Consider the following 12,565-nt stretch of genomic DNA (forward strand, 5'->3'; position numbering starts at 1 on the left):
ACTTCACCGTTTTAAAGAAAGAAGAGTTCAACTTGAAGAAGAGGACAGAGCAAAATTCATCTGAAGATCCTTGTGCTCACCGGCAAGGATAGATTTGGGTTACTCAACTCTTTAGCTAATTAGGTATCTATTATTCTAATCTTATAATTGTCCTTACAAAACTCACAATAAAGATGGATTTTGCAGTAATACATGTCTGGTAGATTCAACAATTTCAATTGCAATTTATATTATAGTATTTTCACGTGTATAAGGAACCCCGTTTTGCCGAAAACTTGTTTTCCGTATTATTCCACATTAACAGATACATTAGTCTTATTCCATTTATTTTTTTTTATCTAATTAAATTTATTTTTCAAGTAATGCTCAGTTTCTCGACTGATAATAACGAACTCCAAAAGTGTGTAATATTAATACTGATTTTTTTGTTTCCGATGTTACGAAATTGACTTGTACCATTATTATTATTATTATTATCAACAATCAAGATAATTTATTTAAACAGATCAAGGATGCTTTCATATTTCAGCTAGGGTTTGAACTTAAACTCACATATCTCTTTTTTTTTTGGTGTGATAACCATTTGTAAATGAGATAATTGGTTCTACTAGATAAACTTGATGAGAATTATACAACAATGAATACATTTCACCGAAAATTTTCTTTTCGACTTTTCGTTATTTGTTATATACATATTATATTACTTGTGTGCGTTGCAGACTGCTTTTCAGATTTTTAGTGGTTTGAAAAAAGCGGAGCATATTTCTTGTGATTTTTTGAAGGACAAACTGTCAAGATTTACATGGTTTGTTCGAATTATTACATACATTTATATTACCTGCATATATACATACATTTGGTCGAAGTACAGTACTTCATTTCTTCCCTCAAACTTGAAGCTGTTTTTAAGCACTTTCAAAATTCTATCTTTGCGGAATTTTACCTGGTTTGTGGACGCAATAAGTTCACCTATATGGTTTTTGATAGTATCACTTCAGCGAGTGAATTTCCCTCTTGAAAATGTAGATGAGAGCGAAACAAATGTGAGATAGCACGATGCTTGTTCAGTATAGTGAATGGGATAAACATCCTAGTAAATGTAAAATAGGGCCTTGAAATGGGTCTTTTTCGGCGAATTTCAGGATAACGTCACACGCTGAATATCGACGCATACAATTTTTCACTAACTAAGTTTCATTTGTGAATTGTACTTTTAGGAATGTTCATGATCTCTACTAAATTTCGAATGGTCAATTTTGTGTCTCTTCCGATTCCTGTTTCTAAGATATCATATTATCCACTAAACATGTAATCTACTCTAGTCTATAATTCTTGGATTTAAAACTTCCCGAAACCATTTAACTGCTGATTCACTTACAGGCTCATCTACATAGATGTCATGAATATCTGTAGAATTTTGAGGAACATTATTTTCATAACAACATCAAGTGCTTAACATTAATTTTTTGATCGGTCATATTGAATATAAACATTAAAACCGATTGCTCCAAACATTAAAACTTCATCGAAAAGCCAGACTGGACATCTGACTTGACTTTTAACTTCCCCATGTTGCCACAAAATGTTTAATTTCATCTGATAAAAAGACAGCACAGCTGAAATACGCGTATATAAAACTCTCGGTGGTTTCTGGACGACCTAACAATTATTAATAAATAAAAAAATTGAAACATCTAAAATAAATCACGACAATCTAACATATCATAACAACATCTACAATAAATTTTATTCTCATAGACAATCACTGACACTTAACATAAGGAGAAAAAGAATCACATCTCTTGCTTTCTTCGTTTTCTTGAAGATCAAATTCATTCATTGATTCATTTGAAAGAGAAATTTGACGATCATTAGAATCACCTCAATCAAAAAAAGAAAATCTATAATGTCCTCAGTGCCTTAAAATTTTCAAGGCGTAAAACAGTTATCAATATATTCAAGCACTAACATCTTCAGAAATCTGGTAGCATTTACAAAGATACAAATATAAACGATATCGTATATATATGTATATTTATTTATATATTTATATATATGCATTCATGCAAATATTACATATACATATCGATTGGTGTATGAGTGTTTATTTCAAAACCACAATATCATGCGTTTTTTTTTTCGTGCCAGATGGCAAAGATGAAGTAAATTTCTCACAATCATCCGTTGATGTCATGCATTTAACCGATCTCTAATGATTACTGATGAATAATTGAGTACGGCCATTACACGAAAATCGAACGCATCTCTAAATACTATTAGAGTTTCCGACACATTGATCGCATTTTAATACGTGGAATTTATAAAGATACATTCCATTTTGAAATACTTAATTTAACAAGTTTATGATTCACACACATTTTGGAGAATCTTCGACGAATTCAAGTGATACGAACACACATAATGGATTCATTGGAGTCCATATTGAAAAATTATTTTAAACACTTTTTTTTTTTTTCGTTTCAATCCAACTCGTCACAGATGTTATTCAATGACAGATTGTATATAGTTTGATTTTTAAATTCTCTCCGCAGAGAGCAGGCAGACCTACAACACGATACTCACAAAACATGAAAATTCAAACATTGCCATCCTTACTTCAAAAAATGGAAGCCAGATGGCAGCATGAACATGAAACAAGTGCAACTCGACAACATAAATACGTTAGGGCCAAGCATACATTCATAACACACATTTCGGCATGTGCCGATTCGTTAGAAATTCCGAAGAGGAATGTGTAAGAGGTACATGTTCGGTTAAGTAGTAGTAGTTTGATTTTTAGCGGTGGTAAATTTAGAAATATATGCAGTGAAACCATATACTTATTGGATTATAAATTCATCATAGCATCTGTAGAGAATCATCTCAATAACATCGTGAACCTCCGAGTAAATGTGTGCTGGCCTAACAATTTACATACCTATATATTCTCAGTGCAATACCAGATCTCATTATTATGAGGCAAGCTATGCATCTGAGGCCCACTAGGCCATGCTTTGGTGAGGTTTCATGCATTCAGACGGCCGTAATATGTAGTTAAGTTTTTCATATATTGCTTAAAAACAGGGTTGGCCAACCCGTGGCAAGCCATGGTATCAGGAGTAGCACGTGAATGCTTTTCAAAAATTAAAGAAATTCCGTTTCATTTTTCAATTAAAGAAATTCCGTTTCATTTTTCAATTAAAGAAATTCCGTTTCATTTTTCAATTAAAGAAATTCCGTTTCATTTTTCAATTAAAGAAATTCCGTTTCATTTTTCAATTAAAGAAATTCTGTTTCATTTTTCAATTAAAGAAATTCTCCCCAACTTTCAAACAATCCTCTTTTCTTATGAATGATGGTTTTATAGGTTGCAAAACCTGCATTGTATAATGCAATTACATTAAAAATCCACGAATTCTTATGGGGGGGGGAGGGCTAAGCCCTCTTACAAAGTTTATTGGGGAAAAATTGCCCAAGCACCCTGAGTCCTCAGGTTCCGGTTTCTATGCCCAACAAGGTGTAGGTAAGATGAACTTCTACCGATACCGTACGTACATATGCAATCTGCATTGCGATAATCGAATTTATGGCTCAAAAATAAAAACAATTTAGAACTCAGAAAAATGACAAACTGAACATTTTTACGAAAATAAGAGGACAGCTGAACAATATTTTGTAGGAACGCAGAAAATGTTAGTTTCCTGTAAAAACCGGACGTATAGTCTGCGTGTTAAAATTCGTAAAGTGGCGTGCGCATCCAAAATAATCTTGATTGTGCCATAGTTTGGGAAAAGGGTGGCCACCCCTGCTTTAAAATATTGTTAAGTCCTTAATTATATCTAATTTTATTCTGGTGGTCAGTATTGGTAAAACATTTACTCCTTGACTACTCATAAGCATAATTATCATTCTTGTATTTTAATTGTTTTCGCTTTTAATTTGTATCTGTAATATTTCTGTTTATTGTTTCAATTCCTATTTTGAGTAAAATTGGATTGAAATTGAAAAAAAATATTGACAAATAATGACAGATAGACCATAGATGTTCACAATACTTACTGTTACCAAAAAACAATTATTAATCTCAGAGTGATTAAAACATTTTTAATTAACGTAATTTGAAAAAATGGCATTCTGAGCCAATGATTTCTTGAGATTAGTTTTCGAGAGAGATCGATTTCATTCATTGTTGTTCGTCCGAGAGTAAATATGTCATATCTATAAGTTGACAATGAGTCAAGTAAGAACCGTCTATGTCCAGTCTCAGACGAAATTGCGAATTCTCTGAGCTCACAATTGTCTGTGTCACGATCTTGAATACCCGAGTAATTTTTTAGATGTTTATTTGAAGGTGGAATTAACGCTTAAGATCGAAGTTGGAATCGTGCACACGTCTATGTACTTTGTACAATGCAGTTCAAGTCCGGAAAATTTTCAAGGAAAGAGAGTTTCCACGGCAGGAGCTGTTATATCAGGCACACGTCTTGAGAGACAACTTTCTTATACAGTTTGATCTGCTGGAAGCAGTAGCTCAACGTCTCAATAGATTTGGACCGTATAGCAATTGGTCAAGACACTTAATTTGGCCAATATCCTCTTGAAATAGGCAATATATATATATATAATCATTATATATTCATATATATATGTAATATATATTTATATATGTAATTTTACATCACTGGTATATAATTCGGTTTCACAATCACATATGCTGCAATGAACGAGACATAAAATCATCATCACCAATCCATGTCCGAAGAGACAGCGGAACAATAAGACAGTATTTTCCTTAAAAATCATAGGCTGTTCGAACTATTGTCCATGCCGTCAGTGTTGGTCTGGATTGAGAAACAACCACTTGATGGTGACATAGAAGGTGCCTCGCTGTTGCTTGGTGCAATGCAAAGAGGCACAGACGACTTGTGGTTGCTGTGAATTACCTGCGGATGTAATGGCTGTGGATGAATCGGATAATGGTGAGGTTGTTGACTGCTGGATTGTTCGCGACCACCGTTGCTAGTCTCGTCGGAATGGAAACTTAGTGGAGTCGACGATTGCTCAGTAGCATAAGGTGAAATGATCGGATGTGGTGGAGCTTGCGTTTCTACTTGGTTTTCTCTCGGTAATATTATATCATTAGATACCTGATCGTCTGAAGCGGTCTTCTCGGCACCACTCGAATCACTCACCCTGTCTTCACCGTGCATCGCAGAGCTCGTATCCATCGGGTCCATGGGTGTTCCGTTTGACAGTTCGGTAGTCGAAAGCTTGCCGTTGAGCAAGGACACACTGGTTAGATTCCCCGCTGTACCAACGCCAGCAGTCGAGATCGAGTCTATTTGGTTCGTATTCGCATTCATCGACGTGGTTGACGGTTTAGAGGAATTCTTAGTCGACTTCGAAGTTTTTGCTTTGCCATTGGAATTGCCGGATTTTTCGGGTGAATGCTTGTGTTCAGCTGCCTCGGCGTTTGATATTCCATCTTGTTTTTTCCATTTTGTTCTTCTGTTTTGGAACCAAATTTTCACCTGGAAAAATATATAAAAGTTGAAAGTTATTGCATGAAACTACCCATGTGTCAGATACACGAAAAGGTGCAAATATACAATAAAAAGCAGCAATGCGTATCAAGAAAAAAAAAGGTATGTCATACATTCTGTATTTGCTTGAAATACTAAGTGTTTCCCGAAAAGTGTTCAAGAGGAAATAAAGATTCTAAAAGGTTGATTTTAAAGCAATTGAATTTAAAATAGTTTTCATTAAAGTAAAAAACTTACTGTTCTTCAAATTAAAGTGAAATATTAAATAATTTCAGTAAGAAGTGGAGAATTTAGCTGTTGTAAAGGCATCAAAACAATGATTGGAGATAATATAAAATTTATAAATTTTTATTGAGCCTTCAATCAAAAACATTCTAATTAATTAAAGAATGAAAATAATTAATTGAATTAAAAATGTTCCCTTTTTTTCTATTATACCAAAAAAAATTGTTCTATAACAAAGTAAAAATTTCCTGCGATACTAACTCTCGATTTCTGCTTAATTTTAGTGATAAAATAACCACGTCTTAAAATATTCGAGGACTTCGAAAATCGCAAAGATCAAGATTTTCAACCACTAATATCTCGGTGGAATTACATTGAAATGTCACGAGGGATTTTTTTCAGTATATTAAAGAAAGATACAGATTTTACTAATTGAATTTCTCTTCGATTGGGGGCGGGGGCGGGGGAGAATCGTATAATCAATCAGATAAATAATAATAATCAGATATTTCAGTTTTTCCCCCCAAATACAATTTTACGAAGATAAGATACCGCAGCTGAACTTCAATTTTATGTACTGATATGTTTTGATATTTTAATTTAATTTTGGAATCAATCGCGGAGTTTTCATTTCTTTCGGAAACTTTTCGAGGAAAAACCTTATATTTATCCCCATTTTAAAAGTTCCTATGAGTGAATAAAGGCTTTTTCAATACAATTCTTATATCAAAAGAATTTGAGATTTGATTTGCCGTGCTTTTGTTTTCAAGATGGAAAAGGTTACTTTTTGTTGAAGCTATCATTTGCCTCCGGGATCAAAGGTGTTGTTTGACTCAAGGAGCGAATATGTTCCGAAAGTGGCATCTTCTATCTTTCAATGATAAATGCTGCAGACCACTTTACTCTTTTCTTTTTATTATAGTGTTGTTGTTCTTGAGTCTTGGAGCGTCAGGCCAATTGATCTTTTCAGGTAGCATTAGCGTCGCATCTGGTGGAGGAGTTGAGGATATATCTCTTTTTTTTTTTACTCGTTTTTGTGGTCGAAACTCCTAGTGCCTGGGCGATTGGCCAACTGGCATCAGGACAAGACAGCAAAACTAGTTTTCTCTCACTATCGGGACACCTATTTCTTTTCACGCCATATCCACATTTCTTCAAAAGCTCCAAGAATCCGATAATATTTTTACAGATGACAGGGCTAGGTTATAGCTATAGCAGCGTCTTATTTACTATCTTCGCAGACACTTAGAAATGATTGTTATTCTTCTGGAATAACACGCGTGACGGGTATTCGAAATCCGCAATTACCCACACACTGAGTTTTATAAAGAAGAAAAGACATATATTTTGAATATTGTCAGAAATAGTTGCATTACATACGTTAAAGTTAAATACAATAAGGTGGAAAGATTGATAGAATCAACCTTCGAGGGTTTTTAGCCATTGTAATCAGGGTGCATGAGCAAATGTGTAAAAATTTTTGATTCTGCGTGTAGAACAACATACTGAGTCATCAATCGGATTTTACTTAGTGTCTAGGCCCCTTCAAATTTCGAGATTTAGTTCAGCGGATGGAATACATCAGAACATCATTGCAACATCTAATAGTGTTTGGCTCTTAATCTTAAATTCGTGCTAGATCTTTATCTGCTCGCTCTAAAATCATAACATTGAAGTTTTATTCAAAAATTCACATTTTACTTGTCTAAGTTTGATAATATTTGTGATATAGAGGGCTCTTTCCCTGAGCCTTGATAATCCAAGGTGAGACTGATCGAGACCACCTCAGATTATTGAAAACTCGGATTATTCGGAAAACAATTTAAAACGACTTTCAAATGGGAAGAGGGAAGCTTCTCTATATTGATTTTATGGGAAATATATGTATAGCAAAAAATTAAGGAAATAAAGTCATATACCCTTGACACCGTCAGCCCCTTCAGACCATGGTATAGATACATGGGCATTGTAACTGAAGTTAACATTGGAAATGGAACTTATTCTCATTTGGTGAAACAATTGTTCTAACTGGATTCTTTGGACCTATTTATTCATAATTAATCCTAACTTTTTTGGTCTTAATTTATTACAGATTAGAGCGATCAAGACCTATGGCCTCTTTATAAAAAAAGGCTAAAAGGGTCTCTCTAGCCTTGGAGCCCGATGTGAATGCTATTAGTTTCTTTTCCCCTTATTATGAAAAAATTCCGGCCCGGCCGTCAAAAACCCTAGTCTGGGGATCAATATCCCTTTCAGTCCCTGTCAAGGCCTTTTCAAACTGAAATAACTCGCATTCGTAATAAAAATCAAACAAAATGAAATAAAACACGTTCTTGTTAGAAAAAAGAAAATTTTGAGAAGGAGAAGATTTCCAAAAACTGTAGCATCTCAAATTATTCAGAACCTTGAACTTTAGAGACTCGAAATATCGATACTACCATCTTTTTAAAAGATTATGTTTCTCTCATCAAATATCTTTTTCAATTTATTTTAGAAATTGACAAAAAATGTACGTGAAAGAGCTCTAATTCAGCCATAATTTGAATATAAAATGATTATTACACCGAAAGGACAGAAAAGCTTTAACCGAGTATACATGGGATAAACTGCTGAGGGATTAATATTATTAAAATGGGATAATATACAGGTATCCCTCGCTTTACACGATTTCGTTATAACATGATTTTTAAAAGTTAATTTTATGAGTTCCAACCTGCAAAATTTAGTTTTGAGTTTAACTTTCATCTTGAAAATGGGCTGGCAAATTGAAAATATATATATTTTTATAATGCATAGTTAAATTCTTTGACGACCAAATACGTGGGATTTGATGATGTAGCTCAGACAAATATATGAGAGAAATTCTCAGATACAACTCACCAGATCTCACTGATGAACAACGTTTGGTAACGCATTGACAATGTCATGAGAAATTTAATCGAAAAAAAAGCGGTTTCAGTGAAATTAGAATTTTCATATTTTCGGAAAATATGCGGAATTCCCTGGCTTTGCTACTAAAATTTTTATAAGGAGACGAAAAATGCTGCTTGTCAGCTGAGAATCTCGACTGTTTCATTAAAATTATTAAAAAGGATTAACAGCCTATCATACCATGCTCTTCGGGAAAGAAAACATCCACGCTCACTAGAATCAATCAGAAGTAGTGAAGACAGAAAAAGTATTAATTTAATTCAATCATATTGTCAAATATGAAACAAATTCACGGGATTTGTTCGTAAGTTTGAATAATTAATTCATTAAAAAAAAGTTTCTTTGCTGTTGGGCTCAACTTTTTTAATCCTTTTGTGAAGAAAACTAACCCCCCATCCCTATCTTTCCCATGTTAAATTCAACTCACTTTACGCGATTTCATCTTACGCAAGTATTTAGCGGAACCAATTAATCGCTTAAAGCGAGAGAGGCGCCTGTACTGTAGAGGGGAAAATAATAATAAAAAAGACCCTATATGGAGGTGGCTCTTCATAGAGGTTTCTCTGTACGTGTTAGTTTCACGAAATATCCGGTTCGATCACTCAGTACTTTTAAATAAAAATAGAACTTGATGCGGAAAACACGAACAACAAAGTTTGAAGCAAGTATGTGAAGTACGTTGCAGAGTTGCGGGTGCTTAGAGTATCCTTAAGACGAGCGGAACCATACAAAACGAGTGGTTTCTTCAGATCACCTTATGGAACAAGTCGAAACAATTAAGCTATTTTTCGTCGTCGCACTAATCTGCTGCAGAAGAGTATGTACCTCCCGCCGCTGCTGCTCATCTTGAAGTTTAGCAAGTTTCGGGAAGACGAATGAACTAAGAGAATAACAGGATTCCGTGTTGCCTTATCCGGCTCATGTACATATAACATAGCCAAGAGAGAGAGAGAGGAACGTAAATGTTAAATCTCTCTTCGCAGAATAAATTGCGGCGCAAGTTTTCAGTAGCGGATGAGTCTGTAAGGAGATGGTAAAAGTGAGTGAGTGTATGTGAGAGAACCAACCAACACACCAACAACAGTAGAATTGTGTAATTTCCTCGAATGGAGGAATTTCGGTGCCCAAGAGTGAGAGTGGCAACCCGGATTCTACAGCTTTCTACCACTTTTCTTCCACCACACGTCTCTTATACACAGCTAAAAGTCAGCTATCAATAAAGAAGCTATCCTCAAGCTAGCCTCTCTCTCACTCTCTCAGAAATCACAATTTATGGCAAGGGAAAGGCTTCTTCCTTTCTGTTCTTCCGCTTTTCGCGCTTAATCCCGACGTTTCTCGCTGTTGGCTCCATCATCAGTCTTTGCTTCAACTATAAATAATACCCCGCTTTGCTAGCTTCTCGCTTTCTCTCTCTCTCTCTCTCTCTTTTGCCACTGGCTTGCAATCAACAAGTGAAGTTATCTTGCGAAAAGTCGTACCTCGGCCTAACACCCTTGGCAAGTAACTTATTATTATACATTTTCGACTACTACTTTTTTTTATTTGTCTCTTCAAACAGTCAGTTTTAAAAACAAAATAACAAATAAAATAAAATGCTTCAGAAGTTTGTTCTTTTTCGATTTAGCTCTACGATAAGCTATCAACGCGAGCGTTTACTGCTGCATTGGTAAATATAAGACTAGGCACCATCTTTTGCTTGTAGAGTATATACTTTTTTAACTCGGTGATGTCTCTTCCTATGTTCTGGCAACTGGCGTTCATTTCTGTCTGAACATTCAAAAGATTTTTTTACTCTCTTTTTTATATATATTTAACGTTTTGTCTTTCTTTTTCATGTGTGTCTTGAGTCTAATGTCTGACATGTGTCCCTAATAGTGGTTGATAGGCGGCTCTAAATCTGCACAAGAATTCTCGAAAATTCTCTACGTGTTTTCCTACGATTCTTTTGTTTTATGGTGCTGTCTCTTTTCCTGCTGCTGTTGTTTTGTTCTACGGCGATTGTCTTATAGAAAAACAAAGCTGTTTATTGGGAACGTTTGTTGGTGTATTTTTTGTTTTCCCCTTTCACCACGAAACAGGTCAAAGATTTTCCGCAGAAAAGATACGCGGATTACGTTAGGGTAAATATACTTTATATACATGACGAGAAACTACATAAAACTCTGGGAAAACTTTGGTATTTGCAAAGAAAATGTTATTTTGAAAAATACTTAAACCATTGTATGCTTCTGGTTTTTATTTTTTCCTATGCGAAACGTATTCAAGCTCCACCAACATTATTTATTGTATTCATGAGATTTTTAAAAAAAATAATCGTGTTTCATTAATTTAGTCCAATGATAATCCCACGCCATATGAGAAATAGAACTTAATGGGTCTCACGACCATCACGGTTGAAAAAACCGAGTTTATTACGAGATATGTGAGATATTGAATACGAGATTGAATTTATTATTTATTTTTGAAATAGTAAATCTACTCCAATTAATTCAGATATTTTACACATTATTGATGATGATTTATGTGTTCATGAGCAATTGCTGTTAACATGATTGTTTTTGTAAATAAAATAAAATATTTTTGAAATTCACTCTGAGACTTCTCAACATTCGTAGACTACTGGAGAAACAAAGCAGATAAAATTAATTTTATTGCATGAAATAATTTCAGACAAGGACTTAAATGAAATTTTGACTAATTATCAATAAGAAATACTGTACTATAAAATTGAAATAACATTTTTTTTAATTTTTCAAGTTAATAAAATTTTAAGAAATATTCTTTCACATAAAGCGAAAGAATAATTTTACTGACTCAAGAGGTCATATAAATCTTCATAAAAAAACTTATATAATTTTGTTATCGGAATTTATTTCAAATTTTACAGACAAGCTCTAGAAATTGCATTCTGAAAAAATCACGCTCAAAGTTTTTCTTAAATATTTTTAAATATATATATATATATATATATATATATATATATATATATATATTTTTTAATTTTAAGAGAAAAATTGACCGATCCACTTTTGATGAAGTGTTTATGAAGTCTCAAGGTTCGTAACACCACTTAATGAGATCCATCCCAATTCCGTTCTATATATTCAACTAATCTTCATTCTTGTATTTTATTCTAGCTCTTCACTCTGGTGGTAATAAAAAATTGCCCCATCATCGAAAAAGAATGACACCATGATGAGAGGATGAACACACAATCAGGGTCGGTAAACGCTTTTAGACATAAAGAATAATAAGACATGCCAGAGAAGTTGTAAGGGGGAAAAAATGCACATTTAAAAAAGTTAAGAGCAAGATCAACTTTCAACGTTTGCCCGTGGTCCATATAAATTGCGCCATGTGTCACCACTTGTACTTTTTTTTTTTAAAAATCTCGATTGTTCGGAAACAAACGCCGTTGAACTAGAACGGGCTGATCATCACTTATGTTAAAAGAGGATCTCTTGGAAAACCTCCGATGTAAATAAATAAAATAAAATAAAATGGTGCGACACATACGAAGGCGCCTCCGTGAACGATTTCTTTTAGCATCTTACATAGTAGTAATAATAATACAAAAAAAAAAAAAAAATGAGGCGAGAGAATACACACATAGTCTAGGCTCTTGTTGATAGTCAGCCAGAACCTTTCCAACCGACAGTATTTATAGCAGACGGAGGAAAAACGATATTTGCTTCCTGAGACGCTTTTTTTTTTTGATTTTTAAATATATTTTCTTAACGTTGGTTTCTCTCCCACACAGCTTTTGTTTCTTAGCAGAGCCGAAGTTGACGTTTTGATTAATGTAGCGCTGCGGCACACGTGCTACTTACGGCAAACGCGCGCGGCCGACGCGCGATAATGGTGCG

At 34.2% G+C, this 12,565-nt stretch overlaps 1 protein-coding gene across 1 annotated transcript in view; it reads right to left on the reverse strand.

Moving 5' to 3' along the window:
• Nucleotides 1-1,725: 1,725 nt before the first annotated feature.
• LOC149085103 (uncharacterized) overlaps nucleotides 1,726-12,565 on the reverse strand; it is a 119,319-nt gene continuing 108,479 nt past the window's right edge. Inside the window, exon 3 of the mRNA XM_089232900.1 lies at nucleotides 1,726-5,531. Coding sequence (XP_089089026.1) covers nucleotides 4,800-5,531 — 732 coding nt within the window. The 3' untranslated portion in view covers nucleotides 1,726-4,799. The remainder of the gene's footprint in view (nucleotides 5,532-12,565) is intronic.

This window comes from Pholcus phalangioides, unplaced genomic scaffold, assembly GCF_987345545.1.
Source record: "Pholcus phalangioides strain wild (caught in Gottingen) unplaced genomic scaffold, Ppha-v1.0 ptg000007l_1, whole genome shotgun sequence".
NCBI classification, from domain to species: domain Eukaryota; kingdom Metazoa; phylum Arthropoda; class Arachnida; order Araneae; family Pholcidae; genus Pholcus; species Pholcus phalangioides.